This window comes from Thamnophis sirtalis, unplaced genomic scaffold, assembly GCF_051295495.1.
Source record: "Thamnophis sirtalis isolate CommonGarterSnake01/CBP01778 unplaced genomic scaffold, rThaSir2_p1.2 scaffold_5, whole genome shotgun sequence".
NCBI classification, from domain to species: domain Eukaryota; kingdom Metazoa; phylum Chordata; class Lepidosauria; order Squamata; family Natricidae; genus Thamnophis; species Thamnophis sirtalis.
In genome coordinates this window covers 14171905-14194172 of record NW_028261385.1, presented here as the reverse complement: position 1 = coordinate 14194172, position 22268 = coordinate 14171905, and the positions used below count along the sequence as shown (strand labels likewise).

The window sequence follows — 22268 nt, the reverse complement described above, 5'->3', positions numbered from 1 at the left end:
AACCTCTCAAAAACAGCCCATTTTTTTGCGAAAACAGGCCCGTTTTTTGTCAAAAAAGAAGGGCACACATAATCTTTAGGAGGCTTGTAGAGTGCTCCTGGGGGCTGGGGGCCCTGTTGGCCTGTTTTTTGCTCACTTTTGCCCTCCCTATCCCCAAGGAGCCTCCTAAAGGCTATACACAGCCAATTTTGCAAAGGGAGTGAGATTTCGGGAGTTCAAAAATGCGGTATCCGATGTATAAGATGCACCCAGATTTTTGCCCTCTTTTGGGGGAGAAAAAAGGTATGTCTTATATTCCGAAAAATATGGTATACAATGGATAATGAACGAGTAATGAAACTTCTGCAAGAAAACAACTAAGCTAAGAGAACTAAGCTAAGAGAACACCAAGGACTCCAACATCATCAATGTTGTCAATGATGTCAACATTCAAGAGTTCAATCTGCATCAGTATTGTGATATTCAGGAACCAATGATGTTCAACAATAGAGGAAAGAAGGTTGAACTTTACTATTTAGTACTATTTACTATCCTTTGCCTTCTCCAAGAGCTGTCAGATTTCAAAGCAACTTTCTCTATTGTTCTTCCCCATAATCTACAAAGTTCCAAGGCTGCTCTTCAGCTCCAGGAAGACTATAGTGCTGGGAGAGAAACACCAAAGAAAGAATAATAATTGTTCACTGTGAATTCATAACCTTTCTTCTATAGCACACAACAAGATAGTCAACAGTGTTCTTTTTTATATTCTCAGATGACTTACATACTCACACAGTTACTTTTCATAGTGCTCCTAAATAAGCATTCACTCTGTAAAATAATTCCACCATAGAAACTCTGCAAAACCCACACCCTCCTTTCAAAACAATTGAAAATTATAAGGGCATCAGATGGCCTTCACAACCAGGATCAGAACTCAGCAACAAAGAATGTGATCTAAGAGGCAAAAATAGTTCTTTCTACTCACCCAATACTGATAACTCAGCCGATGCACTACTGTTCTCATCTCTGTATGTGACGACACAGGTATAGCTTCCAGAGTCATCATCCGTTGCATTAGAAATCAATAAGTTACTGCCAGCCAACAGTGAATATTTTTTGGCCCTGAAAGATTGACATAATATCACTGTTTTAAGTAAGACAATATGCAAGGGTCATTCTCTCTATGGGTTGATTTATTTTAGTTTTCTATCACATCTTTTCTTTTGTTCAAAGGGCTGAAACATGGCAATCCCATCCTTCTAGGAGGCACCAAGATTTCTAGCTTCTCAGTGAAGTATGACAAGGATGAAAGAGTGGAGAATTTTTGTTTATTTATTATTATTACTATTATTATAGCTTTATTGATTAGCCTATAGGCCATATCAAAGCACAAGGTTCAAACACATATCACCAATAAAATCCTACACGAACAATTTAAAATAAGAGTAGGATAAAATAGAGTAGTTACAGGATAAAATACAATATAATTTAATACATAAATATATAAAATAGAATAAAATGACATAAAATTATATTTCGGTGTCACCCTTACAATCTACCCCAATCAGTCCCACGTATGAAATTCTCAACCAAACCATTTTGTTTAAGTACTGTGCTGTGTTAAATGTTATTTTCAGGTTCTGGCTGCACATAAAGTAAGTTGTTTTGATATGGGGATCCCAATGGGTCATTCATTTGGTATACAGACCAAGGTGCCTGTCTCTCACCCCCTTATACAAGCAACAATCAAATAGGATGTGAACCAAGTCTTCTACCTCTGCCGCTCTGCAAATGCAGAGACGCTTATTGTAGTGTATAGAATTGAATCTTCCATATCTGACCATTGTGTCAAGCTGTTCGAATCTCGCCCATGTAAATATCTCCTTAAGATGTTTTGGCAATTGTAACTTCAAATAACTTCAAGCTGTCTATTTGAAAAAATATGTTTGTATTTGCTCAGCCATTTCAAGTTACCCACCTTACTAAGGATAGCTATATCATTTTGTACTTCTGTATCCTTAATTCTTTGGGTAGTTTTTTTATTATTGTTCCCATGCAAGAGATGGGAAGGCCACAGCTTCTTACAAAATTTGTTAGTTTGGTGATCCAGGAGATTTGTGATTGCAATTTTATACAATACAGGGAGTCTATCGGTCTCCATTTCACTGACTTTGCACCAGTAGTTATATGCTCTAATTTTGGATAGTGCATGTATTTTATGAATTCCCAATTCAGCTCTAGCTGCTGCAGCAGATGTTCTTGGATCTACAGCCAAAATACATCTCAAATGCTGGTACTCTGTTTGTTCTAGGACTGTAGTTGAATATAGACCCCAAACCTCTCCTCCATACAAGAGCATAGGGGTGTTGGGCAACTCTCAATTTAAAATTAAAATGAGAGAAAACCATTTAAAAACTATTAAAACCAAATGCATAAAAGCAAAAAACACTGGCACCAAATTAAGGTTTCAATGTGTAGGCACTTCTTCATATTCCAGCACTTTTGGGGGGGGGGGGGAGAGGAAGCAGGTCTTTAAAGAAGGCTAGGCATGTGGTGGGCTCCAAACTTCATGATGAAGAATCTTCCACAGGGCACAGGCATACCTCCCAGCTACTATAAGATGCCAATGTTTAAAGGAATGGATTAGGAGCATTCCCACCTATCTGACTGGTAGTTCACGTAGATGTCCTTATGGAAAGGAGGCCCCACAGATAACCTGGCCTTGTGCCACAGAGAGCTTTACAGGTGATGCTTTAAATTGGTGCTTCCTTGGCCAGTCCCATGTGTGTGGACTTCAAATACCAGAATCCACCAGCAGGGCTAGTGTACGAAAATTCTGGGAGCTGAATTCCACATTCCTGGAAATCATCAAAGTCAGGAAATATTGGTTTAAATGCTTCTATCTATGGATAGGAGTTTGAGGTTTTGTTTGAATGACAAAACAGAATAACAGAACTGGAAGGGATTTTGGGGGTCTTCTAGTCCAGCCCCCTGCTCGATCCCTTTTCAGGCAATTTCTTCTTAAAAGCTTCCAGTGATGGAGCATCCATAACATCTGGAGGCAAGCTGTTCTGTTGATTAATTGTTCTGTCTCCTTAGACTAGGTTGATTCTCTCCTTGATTAGTTTCCATTCATAACTTTTTCTCCTGCCTTCAGGTGCTTTGGAGAATAGGTTGACCCTCTCTTCTTTGTGGCAGCCACTAGATATTGGACACTGCTATCATGTCTCCCCTAGTCCTTCTTTTCATTAAACTTTCATGGCACCAGGCATTGCAACCTCTTCCCTTTACATATGCAAATGCAACATCAGGATCCACATAGAAAAGGGAACTGGGCAAAGGCACAACACTCCTTTCATCCCACAAACCCTACAGATTTGGTTATTCCTGTCCGTTTTTCCTGTTGGGGTTACTGCAAAGATTGGAAGGAAAATATTCCAAGTGATGTACAGAAAACAGATATGCTTCACCGGTGTTCTAAAATTTTATCTCAGCTCAAGGAAGGTTGGTTTAGTTTAGTTTTAGTTTTATTATTATTTATAGGCCGCCCTTTTCCCTGAGGGGACTCAGGGCGGCTTACAAAATATAGGGAGGGGGGTACAAAACAGTAAACATAAAACAATACCTAAGTAAAAATAGTACACAACATTCATTCATCATTCGGGTGGGGACAGATTACGATCTTTATCCCCAGGCCTGACGGGATAGCCAGGTCTTGAGGGCTGTGCGGAAGGTCTGGACGGTGGTGAGGGTACGAATCTCCACGGGGAGATCGTTCCAAAGGGTCAGAGCTACTACTGAAAAGGCTCTCCTCCGTGTGGTTGCCAGTCGACACTGACTGGCAGATGGAACTCGGAGGAGGCCTAATCTATGCGATCTAATAAGTCGCAAGGAGGTAATTGGCAGGAGGCGAGTGAGGATTGGTGAGGATTATGAAGCCTTGGGATGTTCTACAGTTCTTATTCTCCCTGTGTCATGTCTCTAATCTTGAATTTTGTTCCTGCCAGATTTGGGAGTTCAAACACCAAGAAGGACGAGGTCATAGATCAGTGTTTAATAACCTGAGCAATTTTGAGATGTGTGTGAACTCCAAGAACTAAAAACAAACTTTCAGCCCTTCATCTCAGGTGGAAAATATTCCAAGGATTGAAGGTCGTGGCAGAAAAGGCTCTTCTACTAGATCCCACCAGCCAAAGTTCTTGGAACTCTTACAGGCAGTCCTCCAGTTACAACTATAATGAACCCTGCCCATTATTGTTGTAAGTGAGGACAGTTGTTAGTCAGCATGGTAATGTGACTGCCTGGATTTTATGATCACTTTTTTGTGTGGAAGTTAAGTGAGTATAATGGCCTTAAAGCAAACAAATTGTTTGCTACCAGAAATGAGTGCCAATTTTGGGGGGTGGTAGGCACTAGACTAGAAAGGTGGAGACTATGAGTTCAAGTCCTGCTTTAGCCATGAAAGCTAGCTGGGTGACTTTGGACCAGTCACATTCTAATTGTTGTTGTGTGGAAATTAGGAGGAAGAAGAAGTATGGGACATGTTTTCCATCTTGAGTTATTTATAGAACAAATAAAGTCTGGATATGCATAAAATGAGTAATGTCATAACATAGCAATAGCAATAACACTTAAACTTATATATCACTTTACAGACCTCTCTAAGCAATTTACAGAGTCAGCCTATTGCCCCCAACAATCTGGGTCCCGGGGTGGCGTAGTGGTTAGAGTCCAGTACTGCAGGCCACTTCAGCTGACTGCTATCTGCAGTTCAGCAGTTCAAATCTCACCAGCTCAAGGTTGACTCAGCCTTCTATCCTTCCGAGGTGGGTGAAATGAGGACCCAGGCTGTGGGGGCGATATGCTGACTCTGTAAACCGCCTAGAGAGGGCTGAAAGCCCTATGAAGCAGTATATAAGTCTAACTGCTATTGCTATTTACCCACCTTGGAAGGCTGAGTCAACCTTGAGCCTGGTGAGATTTGAACTGCCAAATTGCAGGCAGCCGGCAGTCAGCAGAAGTCAACCTTGAGCAAGTCAGGATCGAACTGCTGGAGTCAGCAGAGTTAGCCTGCAGTACTGCACTCTAACCACTGTGCCACCATGGCTCATGTGACTGTGAATTAATGCAAATGTGCATAAATAATTACCATGTTGTGGGTACTGGGAGTGGGTCATAGCTCTCCTTTTTCTGGTAGGTTGTAACTTTTAACGGTTACTAAAACAAATGGCTGTAGATCTAAGACTACCTGTATTTATTTATTAACCAAACTGATACAGCCAGGCCCTCCATGGCTTTTAAACCCCTCTACATACCTGAATGAGATTGGTTCATCTCCTCGCAGCCACGTAAACGTTGGCATTGGGTAGCCTGAAACACAGCACTCCAAAATGGCGTCTTTCCCTTCTACAACCACCACATTGGACGGTCTCTGAAGAAAAAATTGCTGCCTGTGCAACCCAGGATCTACAAAAAGAAAAAAAGAAATAAAATAAATGGTTTTTCTATAACAACCACATTATTTCTCTTAGTTAACAGTGGGGAACAGGGTTTAAATAATCACAGTGGGAAGCTATTGCATCACCTGAGGAGAGGAAATGTATAAGAGAAAAAATGGCAGATAATGTTATTCAAGCTAGAACAGCCGAAATACCTATACCAAATAAGTATAGAAATCTTTGTGAATGTACCAAGTACATTTCTTTGGCTAAGCACAGGGGTGGGAAGCGTATTTATAGCTTGACAATATCCTTCTTCAATTTGTGAAGATCTGGTATATTACCTAATAGAGGGAGAAAATAAAATATTTCAAATAGTGATTCTAGATAACGAGGCAGCCAAGCTTTCATTGTAAGCTTTCTCGTGATTATTCCAGTACCGGGGGAAAAAAAGTGAATGAGATTATTATTTTTTTGGATGAAATGCATCCTTTAAATAAAATTGTTCCGAGATATATTAATAGGCCTCAATTGCAAAATAGGTCCCTTTTTTCCTCTGAAAATAACTCGCTTTTCCATTGTAAATCTCAATCACGGAATAATAGTTATAATTTTGTGGCGATCAATGAGTTGAAAACCTTGCTCGGTGCTATCTTTGCTCCATTTCAATCCAGTCAATGAAGAGGATCCCATAGCCTCTCTGGGTAATTGGTTCCATTATGAAGCTGATGTTATCATCAGGGATCCGAACATTCAGTTGGAATCTCTTTATGTATAAGTTAATCATTTTTTTTTCCTGCCCTGGAAGAAAACGGGTCTTAAACATCCCCGAATGACAGTTCCTCTGATATTTGAACAAGTATGTTCAAACTACCATTTTTTCCCCACAAATCTAAAGTATCCCAGTTCCTTACAGGTAGTCCACAACTTCCAATCATTTGTTTGGGGACCTTTCAAAGTTACAACGGCACTGAAAAAAAGTGACTTGTGATTGTGTTTCGCTCCCACGGTCACACGATCAAAATTTCTACACGCAGCAATGCATATGTACAGGGGTGGGATTGAAAAATGTTAGCAACCGGTTGTCTGCCCAGTTGCTGGGTGTCCATGGCCATGGTGGGCATGGCCTACTCCTGCACCATGGCAGGGGGGTGTTTTTGCCCTCCGCAGGCTTTCTTTGAGCCTCTGGGAGGGCAAAAACGGCCTCCCTCGGGCTCCAGAGGCCCTCCAGAGGCTGGAAATAGGCCCATATTTGGGCTTTGGGTACTTCCAGTAGGCCCATTTCCCCCCTCCCCAGGCTCTAGAGGCTTTTTACAACCCTCCAGGAGGGTGAAAACAGCCTCTCCTGGGCTCCAGAGGCCCTCTGGAAGCCAGAAACAGGCTCATTTCTAGACTTCCAAGAGGCCCATTTTTTACCCTCCCAGAGCCTCCATGTGGGTCCTGCACTTATTTGGCACGGCAAATGGGGCATGTGGAGACTCCTGGGAAGGGAGGGGTGGGGCCAGCCGGTCTTTGCAACAACCAGTTCAGTGAACCAGATGCAAAATTAACATCCGGTTTGCCAGAACATCCGGTTTGCCAGAACAAATTGGCTGAATCTCACCCCTAGATATGTATTTATGGCAGTTGCAGTGTCCCAAGGTTACATGATAACCTTTTTACAATCTTCTGACAAGCCAAATCAATGAGAAAACTAGATTCATTTAAGAAACATGTTACTAACTTAACAACTGCAGTGATTCACTTAACTGTGACAAGATATTTTGGGATCGATTGTGATCGTACGTCAGTGGACTACCTGTATTGGGCTCAATTTCTAATTTTCTGATCACCTTCAGTGCCTTCTCTAAATCTATACTTGTATATTATCTTATCTTTTATGTTTTATATTATTTAATATTATTAAATAAATTATTATTATTTTATTATAAGTCTGTCAGCTGGATGTTGAGACTGGATTTGGCATTATTATCCATCTCAGAAATTTTTACCAAGGACTTGGAATAGGCAGAAATTGAGGTATTTCATAGGATGTAAGCTGCTCTAAGTAAAGCTCCTTTTGCAATTGACTGTTGGTGAATTTGTCAATGCCAAAGGCGTTCAAGTGGTGTTCCAGTTTTTTTGGGATTGCACCCAAGATGCCTATGTCTATTGGTACTACCTTTGTTTTCTTTTACCATAGTTGTCCTATTTCTATTCGTGGGTCTTTATATTTTGTTATCTTCTCCAGTTCTTTCTCTTCTCTTCTCTCTTGATATTGCCACATCCGCAATCCAGATTTTTTTTTATCTTTCTTATCAACAGTGGTTATGTCTGGGGTGTTATGTGGCAGGTGCCTGTTTGTGTGAAGTGTAAAGTCCCACTTTAGCTTCTTCATTTTTATTACTTTCTCTGTTTTATGGTCCCACTATTCTTGCTTGCAGGCAAATGCTATTTCTTGCAGATCTTCCAATGCACCATTGTTGCTACTTTGTCATGCTGTTGTTTGTAATGAGTCCATGTGATCTTGCTGCAGCTAACCAGCTTCTTTGCAGAGGTGGCACTTGCTATCTTTTGCTGTCTTCTCAGTTCTGTCTTGGATGTGTTTGTTCTGATGGCTTATTCTTGTACAGCGTCTATAGCCAATGGAAGTCCCATCCCATTCAAGGTGCTTGCAGTTGAAAGGATTAGCCAGTGGCTGCTAGGGGAGGGACACACGACCATAAATGCTCCTTTCATGTCCCTGCAAGGAGCTAGAGCAAGTGACAGGAGCTCACCCAAACATGCAGCAACACTCAGGTCTCTAACGCTAACTTGCTAACCTCCAATCCAGACTTCTAAGCATGTAAGGCACCATGCTCCTGAGTCATTGAAAATCATGACCTTGTTCTCATTTGTTCATTTTTGTTATTTCATTCCACATTTCGAAGGCTTTGATTTCTTCTTACACCTATCATAGGCTCTAAAAGTTAAGTAACAACATATCATAGATTTATTTGAATAATTTGTTAAGGGTTTTGCTTTGAGGTTCCTACTAAACTTTACTCTTTCCCCTTCCTGCTCATTCATTCAATGAGTTAACTCCCTAGGAGTGGCTGCCTTATAGCAATAGAAGCAGCACTTAGACTTATATACCACTTCACGGTGCTTTATAGCTCTCTCTAAGCAGTTTACAGAGTCAGCTTTTTGCCCCCAATAATCTGGATTCTCTTTTTACTGACCTCAGAATGCTGAAAAGGTTGAGTTAACCTTGAGCAAGTCAGGATCGAACTGCTGGAGTCAGCAGAGTTAGCCTGCAATACTGCTTTCTAACCATTGTACTACCATGGCTCTCCCATATTCCTCCTACAACCTCTGCTTACTAACCAGGAAGCAGTTACTCAAACATCCACAGTGGGTCATTAGCAATTATCAGGATGCATCCCTATCAGTCGGTAGCTATTTAGGAAGGGATTTTTTCATCCTTCTCAAAACATAAACCTTAATTATTCTTTCTATGTTATGTTAACTGTCAAATTCAAGTGTTGTCCAACTGTTTACACCTCAGTACAAGCAAAAATAAATTTCTCATGGATATTTTTCTAACCAGATTTCTTAGGATAAGGCTATGTTACCTTGACAGTTGAATACATTGAATAAACAGAATAACAGAGTTGGAAAGGACCTTGGAGGTCTTCTAGTCCAACCCCCTGCTTAGGCAGGAAACCCTACACCACTTCAGACAAATGGTTATGCAACATCTTCTTAAAAACTTCCAGTGTTGGGGCATTCACAACTTCTGGAGGCAAGCTGTTCCACTGATTAATTGTTATAACTGTCAGGAAATTTCTCCTCAGTTCTAAATTGCTTCTCTCCTTGACCAGTTTCCACCCATTGCTTCTTGTTCTACCCTCAGGTGCTTTGGAGAATAGTTTGACTCCCTCTTCTTTGTGATGTCTCCTGAAATATTGGAATACTGTTATCATGTCTCCACTAGTCCTTCTTTTCATTAAACTAGACATTCCCAGTTCCTGCAACCGTTCCTCAAATGTTTTAGCCTTCCGTCCCCTAATTATCTTTCAATACTTTCACTTTGAAGATGCAATTTAGCTCTGAGCTCAAATCTTCATTTTCTAAATACATACATTGCAAACACAGGAGATGAGTTCTCATTGCCATCTTAACATCTCAAAATCCTGCAGAAACATTATTGACATCTGTTTCCTTCATTGTTAATACTGTTCTTGTTCCTAGATCCACTGAACGCTAGAAGAGTATCATCTTCTTCTATTTTTAACCTTCGGAATAAGCAATAATCATTTTCTATGACATTATCATGGCCATTTCTCAATAAAATAACAGTTCTCCCTCCTAGAAGCATAATTGATTTTCCCCAGCACAATTACCACAAAATGTCTAGTAATTATCTTTACAACTTTTTCTACTTCTTACATTTTCAATTGCCTGAATGAAATGCAGTTACAATTGAAGAAACTGGGGTGGGGGAAAGATAGAGAACAGTAAACAATCAACCCAAAAGTATTTTAATTGAATTAAGGGTTAAGTTTTATATAACTTTAATAACATGAATTTGATTGCTTCAGTTTACAATTTGAATAGGAATAATTAGAAAGCCATAATTTTCTACAGTGTTGTGTTTTGGGAGTTGAAGATTTCATAGGGGAGGTGTATGTGTCAATGTCTACAGGAAAAAAAAACAGAACTGGAAGGTATCTTGGAGGTCTTCTAGTCCAACCCCTGCTTAAGCAGAAGACCCTATAAATAAATACCTGGGCAACACCGGAGATAGATAGATGATAGATAGATAGATAGATAGATAGATAGATAGATAGATAGATAGATAGATAGATAGATAGATAGATAGATAGATAGATAGATGCTGGCAGGCCTGGGGTTGATGAGTTCCCCTCCCCTCTCGACTTGTATGGCCGTATGACTCTTGTGTATTTTAATTATATGTATTGTGTTTGTATCCCCTTTCCCCCTTTGAGTTGTTCGCCGCCCTGAGTCCCTCCCGGAGAAGGGCAGCATACAAATAAATTAAATCTGAATCTGAATCTGAATCAGAGAGAGAGGGGGGGGGAGGGAGGGAGGGAGGGAGGGAGAGAGAGAGAGAGAGAGAGAGAGAGAGAGAGAGAGAGATAGGAAGGAGATGGAGATGGAGATAGATATAGATATAAATATAGATATAGATATAGAGAGATAGAGATAGAGATAGAGATAGAGATAGAGATAGAGATAGAGATAGAGATAGAGATAGAGATAGAGATAGAGATAGAGATAGGTAGGTAGGTAGGTAGGTAGGTAGGTAGGTAGGTAGGTAGGTAGGTAGGTAGGTAGGTAGATGGAGATGGAGATGGAGATGGAGATGGAGATGGAGATGGAGATGGAGATGGAGATGGAGATGGAGATAGAGATAGAGATAGAGATAGAGATAGAGACAGAGACAGAGACAGAGACAGAGACAGAGACAGAGACAGAGATAGAGATAGAGATAGAGATAGAGATAGAGATAGAGATAGATATAGATAAAATTAACTGTGTAAAACTGAACAATTACAGGGAAAATGCAGCTTCCAGCTTTAGGATGTTTTTGCTACCGAAAGAAATAAGAGGAATTAGTGTAAAGATTTAACACTGGCATTTGGAAAAAGGATCTTTGGAACCTTTGCTCTTGGTTCTATAAGCAAATCCCTCACCCAAGATTATATGTACAATATATAAAAGGTACGGAGTACAAGTAAAACAAGCAGGAATTGAGTAAATCCAGTGACATTTTAAAAAAGTAAGAACTAAAGCAGCAGCCCTTGTTTATTAATGTTCCTTTGGCTAGTAAATAGCATTTATTACCAAAATAAAACTAGTCTGCTCATGCACGTACACACACATGCATGCACATGCGCGCGCACACACACACACACACATACACACACACACCTATAAATATCCTCCTCAAAATGGCTGTTGTTTTGTTGTTTATTTAACCTCTGCCACCACCTTCTGCTCTCAATCTTCTTATCTAGTCAACTTTTCCCTCTCCATCCCTTCTTTCTCCAGCGTTTTGTTGCTGGAGCATCAAAAAGAAAATTCAATAAACTTTCAGAATTCCCGTTGTTGCGTATGCAAGCTATACAATTGCAGTAGCCTTTTCTTTGTTTCTGAAGATAATTGTGTGGAGGCGGGCAGGGAAGAGCAAGTGGTACTTCTTCCACACAATCAACAGCTAAGAGAGTCCTTACTGTCTTCTCAAGGAAAAGAACTCTTGAACCTTCACATAAAGAGGATGGGGAAAAGAGATAGCCAAGCTTCAAAGAGATGCTTCCTCAATGAATTCACTAACAAAGGGACGTGGTGGCTCAGTGGCTAACATGCTGAGCTTGTCGATCAGAAAGGTCGGCAGTTCAGAGATTCGAGTCCATAGTGCCATGTAACGGAGTGAGCTCCTATTACTTCTTCCAGCCTCTGCCAACCTAGCAGTTTGAAAGCATGTAAAGTTGCAAGTAGAAAAGTAGGAACCACCTTTGTGGGAAGGTAACAGCATTCTGTGTGCCTTTGGCATTTAGCAATTCCGGCCACATGACCACAGACACATCTTCAGACAGCACTGGCTCGTCAGCTTTGAAATGGAGATGAGCACCACTCCCTAGAATCGGGAACGATTAGCACATATGTGCAAGAGGAATCTTTACCTTTTTAACAAAGGAGGATTTGAGGGTTCCTATCTAAATTTTCAAGATTCTGGGCTCCAAACCTTAATTCTTGGCGTCAACAAAAACCTCTATGCTCTCAAGGATAAGGACTCTTGATCCTTCATATAAACAGGATGGGGAAAAGAGATAGCCAAGCTTCAAAGAGATTCCTCCTTAATGAATTCACTAACAAAGGAAGATTCTGCAGTTCCCATAAAATTTTTCAAGATTCTGTGTTTAAAACTCTGATTCTTGACATAAAGGAAAGTCCATTTTGTCAGAGCATGAGAGTTCATGACTTGGAAGACATGGTAACAAGGTCAGCCAATGAATAGGCATAGCAACTAAGTCAGCCAATGAGGGCTATTTGGAAACTGAAACAGTATTTTCTGTGTGAGCAACAAGGAGACAGCAAGGAGCCTGGGTGTGGCTTAGTTCAACTGTTCTGTACTAAAGCTCTGAGTCTGTGCTGAGCTCAAAACTGGTCTGTTACTGAAACTGAAACTGTTCTCTCCTCTGCCTGTGTTTGCTGGTATTTGCTACCACGTTGGAAAACCTGCTTTTGGTATTGTATACTTATTTCATACGTTATATTATATATAAAGAGAAGTCAAGCTATTCTCCAAAGCACTTGAGGGTAGGACAAGAAGCAATGGGTGGAGATTGGTCAAGGAGAGAAGCAAGTTAGAGCTAATGAGAAATTTCCTGACAGTTAGAACAATGAATCAGTGGAACAACTTGCCTCCGGAAGTTGTGAATGCTCCAACACCAGTTTGCTGCTGTAAACTCTGACACATTTGGATCTTGTTTCTGTCACTGAGCTCTGCAGCCAAACAGCTGGACAGATGGCTACAATTTCTTATTTTGCTGCTCCGTAGTCCACCAAGGAAGAAGGTTGTCATTTTCTGCTCCGATTTAGGTTGACAGGAAAACCGCTTCACTGACTCAATAAGTGAGAAATAGCAAAGGCTATTTGTGCGGTTAAGAGGCTGGAGGAATATGAAAGTAAGGAACTGTTCTCACCTTGCTAAAATCTTGACCTTCTTGGAAGGTAAGATTTGAAGGCTTCTGGTAAGATCAGAAGAGATGACCTCTAGATACAATGCTGTCGTCAGACCTGTAAATCTTGCCTGTTCTTGGAGATGAGTTTTATAAAGTCACTTCTGAAAATTCTTCCAGATATGAGTCCAGTGCATCTCATCACATTTTCTCGGCACGGCATATCAGTAGAGTGATAGCAACAGCTTAATCCTCCCAGCTAATGGTTATATGTTTTCTTGACAAACATATGGAACATAATCAAACACTGATTACTTTCTGATATCCTATGATATAATTCAAGCTGTAATTGAGACAGATATTAAACTACACATTTCTACATATGGGGCTTGGATTGTAATAAATGAGTGGTGGCTTGCTTCACTGCACAGATGCAGAAACACAGACACACACAGAGGACATTCCGTAATCTAACCATAAGAGTGAGCTGAAAATGAATTTTGAGGCTAGCTGCCATAATTTGTGGATATTACATTCAGAGATGGTATGCTGCCGGTTCGCACTGGTTCGGGTGAACCAGTAGTGGTGGCAGTGCGAGGCTCCCCCCCCCCCACTAACCCAGAATTCATCCAGGACCTTCTGCGCAGCTCCCGTCACCGAACCGGTAGTGGAGAACCATTACTGATTGCATTGCTTTATGATTTTTACGGCAGGCAAGAAAGAGTTGAAGGGCGACGTGCAAAACACGTAATTTATATGTACTGTTGAGATGTTCGTGATGAGGTGGTGACCCTGGGGCTTTCACCCTTCATCTCTGGTGACAGCAGGGCCTGAGGGTGACCTTATGATTTGTTTACGCAGTTTCAAAGATGGCTGATTTGCAGTTGCAGGTTGATTTGCAAAGAAATGGAAAAGGATTAAAGCTGATAAGGATCTTTAAGGGGAAAAGAGGCAAGGAAAAAATGATGCTAGGTTTTATCAACTCCACCGCACCACCTCAGTTCTTTTGCCTTTCAGGCCTTGGGTGTGGCATTATTAATCCCCTCAGTCAAAGAGAAGCTTCTGGAACACGGATGGATAAATCTCTTGTTAAAGTGATACTCATCCCTCAAGAAAGAGACTCTGTAAAGGTGTCTAACCACAGTTTGGGAACCTTTGTGGGGTGTGATTATTTCTTCTCCTTCTCCTTCTCCTTCTCCTTCTCCTTCTCCTTCTTTCTGTCTCTCACTGTCTCTGTCTCTCAGTCTGTCTGCCTTTGTGTCTGTCTGTGTGTCTGTCTCTCTCTGTGTGTCTGTCTGTCTCTATCTCTGTGTGTGTGGTTCTGTCTGTGTGTCTGTCTGTCTGTCTGTCTGTCTGTCTGTCTGTTTCTCTCTCTCTCTCTGTCTGGCTCTCCCTGTGTGCATGTCTGTTTGTCTGTCTGTGTGTGTGTGTGTGGCTCTCTCTCTGTGTGTGTGTGTGTCTGTCTGTCTGTCTGTCTGTCTGTCTTTCTCTTTTTGTCTGTGTGTGGCTCTCTCTGTGTGCATGTCTGTCTGTCTGTCTGTCTGTCTCTCTCTCTCTCTCTCTCTCTCTCTCTCTCTCTGTCTCTCTCTCTCTGTGTGTGTGTGTCTGGCTCTCTCTGTGTGCGTGTCTGTCTGTCTGTCTGTCTGTCTCTCTGCCATGATGGAAATTCCAGCCTGACTACACTGTCAAAAGATGTCATAAGCGAAAGTCTAAAGCAATCGGAAGGAAAAGGGATAATAACGTACTTTCCGGGATCTCCAGCAGCTCATATATTCATCAAATATATAATCAAATAGAGGACTGTTTTGACTAGTGGCACGGTTAAAAGAAATCAGTTTATTATGTTATTTATTTCCATTAAAGCAATTCACCCCATTGAATCCATATTTTGTGAACTCTCTAGATGTCATTCGTTGGTTGAAATGAAACCAGAAAAGGGATAGCAGTTAAATTAGGGCAACGGAAGAAAGGGAATGGAGAAACAAGCACAAGAAAGAGTGAACAGATAAAATGCTACTTATCCTACTACTAATTGTCCCAATTACAAGCCATTCAGATCAGCCATGCTGATCAATTTCTTTCACCATGTTTAGCTAATACTATGACAAAATGTGTGTGTGTGGCAGTGGTAGGATACGACCAGTATGCCCCGGTATGGGCATACCGGTGCCTGCTGGGACCACCAGGTACCATTTCAGTACGGTGCTCCACCCTCCCTCCTTACCTGCATTTGAGCCAATTGGAGATTTTGCGCACATGCATGGAATGCATGAAACCTGCGCAGTGCTCCACCGAGCAGCTGGAGTGTTGCGGGCGGTAAGTACGCATATGGGTGCTACATGCACGCACACACATGGTGGATGCCAAGCCATGTTGTAGCATACCAATTGCAACGGGATCTGGAACCCACCACTGTTGTGTGGGCAATCACTAATTCCATACTTTTGATTTTATTTTAAAGTTTGATTTCCTTTTACAATTAACCCATTGTCAAATTTACAGCTTTGAGGAATAAAGCTTTTTAAGCCTAAAACAGAAGATTTAGAAGGCTTATATCCAGAGAAGTGGACAGATCATACAGAAGTGGTTTGATAGCAGGGGTGTGCTGCTGGGGATTCACACGAGTTCGGCCGATCTACTATCTAGGATTCTGCCCAGTTCGGTGAACCCCCAAATGCCACCCCTGGCTGGCCCTCTCATCCTGCCCTCCCCGCCCCTCCCAGGAGTCTCAAAGTGGCCCGTTCATCATGCCAGGTAAGTGCACGGCTCATACAGAGCTCGGGGATGGGGGAGAAAGGGCCCTACCGGAGGTTCCAGAAGTACAGAAACAGGCCTGTTTCCGGCCTTTGGAGGGCCTCTGGAGCCAGGGGAAGCAGTTTTCACTCTCCTGGAGGCTCGAAGGAAGCCTCCTGATTCTGGGGAGGGCGAAAAATGGTCATACTGGAAGTTCTAGAAGTCTGGAAATGGGCCTGTTTCAGGCCTATGGAGGGGAAATATGAAAGAAAACCTACTCTAGGAATATCAACTTATTTTCCAAACAGGGACGTGCAGTCACTAGAGGCAGGGGAGGCGTGGCCTCACCAGTCATGAGGAAAAGGAAAGAATTTTAAAGAATTTTTAAAAAATAATTAAAGCCAAGGTACTTGCTACCAGATTCACAGTGAGTTGGAACAGTGCTTTGTGTTAACCATAGGAGGAGGCCAGAGAAATAGGGGCCTCCTGTGCATAAGCAATTTTTCGCCTTTTAAGAGTTAAGCAAGAGTTAACAAGCAAAAAATTTTGTATGCAAAGGAGGCACGTGGTTCTCTCACCTCCTGTAGAGGGCATTTTTAGAGGCTTTTTAGAGTTCTCTGGGAGCAACTAGCTCAGTCTGACTCAGAGCTCTGGCCTTTCATGAGGGCAGGGCCGACAGAAGCAGAGTTGAAGTTGTCTCTGAAACAGCTGGAAAAGGTGCCTCTGTGGGGAGGGGGGAGGAATTCAAAAAATTTGATCGGAAGGCAGCAGGGGAAGGGGTGGTATGGCTGAGGAGTTGCTTTCAAGCCTTTGGAAAATATATCCAATCCAACTTCTGTGTTTGTGTTTGTTTGAGAGTGAGTGAGAGAGGGATCCAATTTCTCTGTGTGCATGTATCTGTTTGAGAGAGGGGGGAGAGAGGGAGAGAGGGAGGAAGGAGGGGGAGGGAGAAGAAAAAAAATGGGAAAACTTATTTTGCAAGGAGGAAAAATGCTGTCGCTTTAAATCGGAACTGAGCATGCCTGGCTGTGGAATTCTGGGAGTTGAAGTCCACAAGTCTAAAAAGTGCCTCACCAGCCCTAAAGCTGAGCGTACGTCACTGTTTCCAAAGCACCCGAGGGCAGGACAAGAAACAATGGATGGAAACTAATCAAGGAGAGAAGCAACCTGGAATTAAGGAGAAACTTCCTAACAGTGAGAACAATCAACCAATGGAAAAGCTTTGCCTTCAGAAGTTGTGGGTGCTTCATCACTGGAAGTTTCTAAGGAGAGACTGGAAAGCCACTTGTCTGAAGTGGTTTGGGTGTCAAACATGTGTTATCATGGCAGCATCACGTGACATGTCATGACTTTTTTCCCTTCACTAAACCGGGTGTGGCTGTGGCCAGCGTGTGACCCATCTGGACTGTGGGCCATGAGTTTGACAGACTTGGTATAGAGTCTCCTGCTTGAGCAGGAGGCTGGACTAGAAGACCTCCAAGGTCCCTTCCAATTCTGCTTGACTGAATGATCCATCCCCAACTTCAAGTGCATTCAAAACATATTAGCTGGTTCCGCTTGAGCTTCTTGCTGTGACTCTGGTCTGCGCTCCCTGTTTCTTAAGCAAAGAAAAAAGCCACCCTACTAGTCCCAGATTGATCACAGAAGTGCAAATTTATTTAATAAGGAGCAGACTAAAAACCACACTGGGCCACAAGCCAACACACTCAACAGGGGAGCAGGGGAATCAGCACTTTTTGTGACAGCTATTCATTTTGTCTCTTATTACTCTATTATTCTTATAACTTTGTTTCAATAATTCCATGCCACAGTGACACATTGATAAAGAATGCATGTCCCTGTCTGTGTTCATTTCTATTCACCTTCTGGCTTATTATTTATAGTCATACTTGCATTCAAACAAATTTCAGGGGTAATTCAGCCAGCCTAGTAAATCTGACACCACCAGTTAAACTAAAATAAAATAAAATAAAAATAAAGCAAGTTAAACTAAAATTAGGGAAATCTGAAAAACATTCCTTGGGGAATCTTCCCCTTAGAACAAAAGGGGAAAAAAGTATTCCCATAAGGTTAGGAACATCCCTTAAATACTTTCATGTAAATCTATAATCATAACTAGTTACAAAGAAGTGCTTAGCACTTCCATGTCACGATGAATGCCAGTTGCTAGGAAACATTAGCAGAAGGATGGTGTGCTGGCTTCCCTCTGACATCTAATTGTACACTATGGGAACAATCAACAAAAGTTGATCCAGCACAGTTCTTTTACTTTTCCAAAATAATGTAAGTATTGAATCTGTCTCCTTACAATGTATGTTTTTATGAACCAACCTAGAACTAAGGATACATTTTCTGACAGTGAGGACAATCAACCAATGGAACAGTTTGCCTTCAGAAGTTGTGGGAGCTTCATCAAGAAGAAATTGGATTGCCATTTGTCATAAATGGTGTAAGGCAGGGGTTGGCAACCATAAACACTCATAACAGCCATTTGGACATGTCTCCCACAGAAAAGAAAACATCAGGAGCCACAAAACCCATTTGACATCTAAAATGAAGACAGCACTACATATATTATTTTTTTACCTTAATGATATGTATAAAAAATACTATAGTGTGTTGCATTTATGAAATCAATAAAATGCTACAGAGAAAACATTTTTTTTTATTTCTGCATGCAACAAAAACATTTTGAACTCTGAAAAAAAAAGGATGGGTCGAAAACTTCAATAAACCGCGTGCACATTGGCAGTTGTGAGACATATTTTTAGTGACAGGGAGCCGCAGCAGAGGGATGAAAGAGCCACATGCGGCTCCAGAGGCTAGGTTACAGACCCCTGGTGTAGGGTCTCCTGCTTGGGTGGGGGGGGGGGTTGGACTAGATGACCTACAAGATCCCTTCCAACTCTATTAATCTGTTAAGGAGAAATTTCCTGACAGTGAGAACAATTAATCAGTGGAAAGACTTGCCTCCAGAAGTTGTGGATGCTCCAACAATCATGGGTTTAAGAAGAGATTGGACAACCATTTGTCTGAAATAATATAGGGTTTCCTGCCTGAGCAGGGGGTTGGACTAGAGGACCTCCAAGGTCCCTTCCAACTCTGTTATTCTGTGATTCGGTTATGGAACTGGCAGAAGTACCTCTAGTACACATTATGACATATAAACAAACGGATGGAAACCTACATTATTGCAATATTTTTTACCCCTTGCTGTTTTGAAGCCAGTTTTTACATACTGAGTTTATCCAGTTATCTTTACATACGGTAGTTCCTTGAACTTCTCTTGGTGAGGATGACAGAGGCCAAGAGATCTTGCTTGCTTCTGCCATCTGTGCAAGATGCCCTTTGCCACATTAAGACACTCTGAGATAAAGATGGATAATCAATATAGGCTAATATAGCATACAAGAGCCCTGGACTCTCTTTTTGTCTCTAATTCAAGTCCATCTGGCCCTAGAAAGGAACATAACTCATATTACAAATGCTTCTTATGATGAAAGTGATGGAGAGCAACAGATAGTAGACAGGTTGTCCTCAACTTACAACCACAATTCAAATCAGGTCTTCCATTGCTACGTGATGCAGTCATTGAGTGAGTGGTGCCTGATTTTATAACCTTTTGGCCACATTTGTTCAGTGACTCATGGTCGTTAAGCAAATCTGACTTCCTCACTGGCATGGCTCATGGGAAGCCTACTTAGAAAGGTCGCATATAACAGATCATTTGAACCCAGGATGCTGCAACTCTCGTGAATACTTGCCAGGTCTCAAGGGCCTGAATTGTGATCCATTTGACAATAGGGACCTTGCAGCAATCCTAAGTGCTACTTTTTTTTTCAGGGCTTTGAACAGTTGTTAAATAAGTGGTCATAACCACAAGGCCACTTGTATCTGAAAAACCTGTTCTTTGTAAGCATTTGTTCATTGTGAGCCTTAGTCAGTGGTGGGATTCAAATAATTTAACAACCGGTTCTCTGCCCTAATGACCATATGGGTAGGTGGGGCTCTGTGGTCATGTGACTGGGTGGGCGTGGCCAACTCAAGGTCACTCAGGTCGATGGGCGCTTCACCTTAGCTGTTACAATGGTAATAAGGGTTAACTGGAGAGGCAGTTTCTGTAAGCAGGTCAATAAAGATTAGGCTAGAGACAACACTAGAATGTTTCCTTCCTGCCTTCCTTACAGGATTAGCTCTGTAAAGTGGAAAAAAATAAAACAAAAGGAGATTTCTTTCAACAATTCGTTCTCTGAACTACTTAGAAAGTTACCAACCGGTTCTCCCGAATAGGTGCAAGCTGCCTGAATCCCACCACTGGCCTTAGCTTTCCTCACTTCATCTTGACAGGTATTTGCTGATATTCTGCCTTAGTTATTTGCTCCTCTTTCCACTTTTTATACTTGTCCTTTTTGCCTTACTTCTCTTGGGTTAATTCAAATGAGACAGATTTTCTGATTATTAACTTGCCTACTGAGTTCCTACGGAGAGACAGCAGAGGATCATCAGAGGTTACGAACAATCTTTTTTCAAACCCAAATTTGGATCAAGCACAGCCAAAGGACAATCTAAAATTATAGTCTTCATAGAAAGCGGTAAGTGAAGTCAGTCGCTGACCTCCTGCAAACATGAATTCATTGTAATAGAACTAAAGTTGGAGTGCTGGAATATTAAGCTTGTTTAAATTAAATCCAGTAATCAGAAAGAGGGGGGAAATAGGGCAATTTCTACCTTCCTCCCTCAATAATCTCTTTAAAAATGTCAGTTGAATTATTTAAAATAAAGTTATCTGGCTTAACCATTGCAGCTCTGGAACATTCTCACTTATAGGAAAAATGAAGTATCTATCAAAATATGAATTAATAGAATAACAGAATAGGATAGTTGGAAGGACTTTGGAGGTCTTCTAGTCCAGAGGTCATCAATTAGTGATCCATGAGAAAATTTGGGTGGCCTGCAGAAAAATTATTTGCATTTTTTATATTGTACTAAATCAGGGGTCCTCAAACTACGCCCCCTGGGACGGATATGTGCAATAAATGCTTGTGTTGCTGCAAAAAGACCCTTCTGGGTCTTTTTGTGCAGGTCAGAGGGGGGCAGAAATTTAGGCAGAAATTCTGACTTGGGGTCTGCTTCAGCCTCCTGGTGCGGGCATTGGGCAAAGGCTGGAGGGAAGTGTCGCTGGTGATGAAGAGACAGAGGATCTTGTTCCAGTGGGACTGTATCATGGCCTGGAACTGGCTGACCATCTCATCCCACTGAGCCTCCAGGGGCCGGTACTTAGCCTTGCCACTCCCACAGGTCTTCCCTCTGTTTGGAAAACCTATGCTCATAGTTCAGTTTATTTAGCTTGTATGCCGCCCTACTCCCGGAAGACCCTATAGTCCTCAGTGAGGTGACATCCCTGTTCCACAGCATTCCAGACAAATGCCTGTCCAGTCTCTTCTTGAAAAGCTCCCACAGTGAAACACCCACAATTAATCCACTGAATAATTGTTCTCAATGTCAGGAAATTTCTCCTTAGTTCTAGATTGGATTTCTCTATAATTGCCTTCCATCCATTCCTTCTTATCCCGTTTCAAGTGCTTTGAAGAATAAGTCAACTCTTCCCAGTGGCAGGCCCTAAAATATTGGAAGATTGCTATCATGTCACCCCTAGTCCTTCACTTCGTTAGAGTAGACATACCCAGTTCTGGAAACAGTTCATCATTTGTTTTAGTCTCTGTCTCCTGAATCATCTTCATAGCACTCTTGTGCACTCTGTTCTAAAGTCTCAACCAGTTGTGGGTTGATGCTGGTTCGGTCCTGTTCAGGCCCGCCCACCCACTAACCTGCTCCGGCACTATTTTGGCCATATATTGTGCACATTCACATTTCCGATGCTGGGCGAACCGATTGTTATTTTATGTGACGGTCACCTCTGGTCTCAACATCTATTTTTGTATCATCATAGGCAAATCTAGACAGCAGACTAAAAAGCAGAGAAATCACCCTGCCAACAAAAAATGTGTTCAGTCAAGACTACGGTTTTCCCAGTTGCAATGTATGGCTGTGAAATCTGGACCATAAGGAAGGCTGAGTGCCAAAGAATGGAGGCCTTTGAACTATGGTGCTAGAGAAGACTCCTGCGAATCCCTTGGACTGCAAGGTGATCAAACCGGTCAGTCCTAGAGGAGATCAACCCTAACTTCTCTTTAGAAGGCCAGATCCTGAAGGTGAAACTCAAATACTTTGGCTGCGTAATGAGAAAGAAGGACTCACTGGAGAAGAATCTCACGCTGGGAAAGATTGAGGGCAAAAGAAGAAGATGACAGAGAATGATGTCAGGCCTGCAATTATACTACTTTTAGAATTTTGGCCTGCCACACTGTCTCTTATTTCATTATGCTGTTTTATTAGTATAGTTCATGGGAGGTGGGAATAGAAAGGAGTAGGATTGTGGAATGTGTTGTTG

The 22268-nt window shown here is 41.7% G+C and overlaps 1 protein-coding gene across 1 annotated transcript in view; it reads right to left on the bottom strand.

The window, feature by feature from the left end:
- DCC (DCC netrin 1 receptor) overlaps positions 1–22268 on the bottom strand; it is a 734614-nt gene that overhangs the window by 570415 nt on the left and 141931 nt on the right. Inside the window, exons 4-5 of the mRNA XM_087715396.1 lie at positions 5295–5445; positions 965–1101 (exon numbers count right to left, since the gene is read on the bottom strand). Of these exons, the coding sequence (XP_087571522.1) occupies positions 965–1101; positions 5295–5445 (288 nt within the window). The remainder of the gene's footprint in view (positions 1–964; positions 1102–5294; positions 5446–22268) is intronic.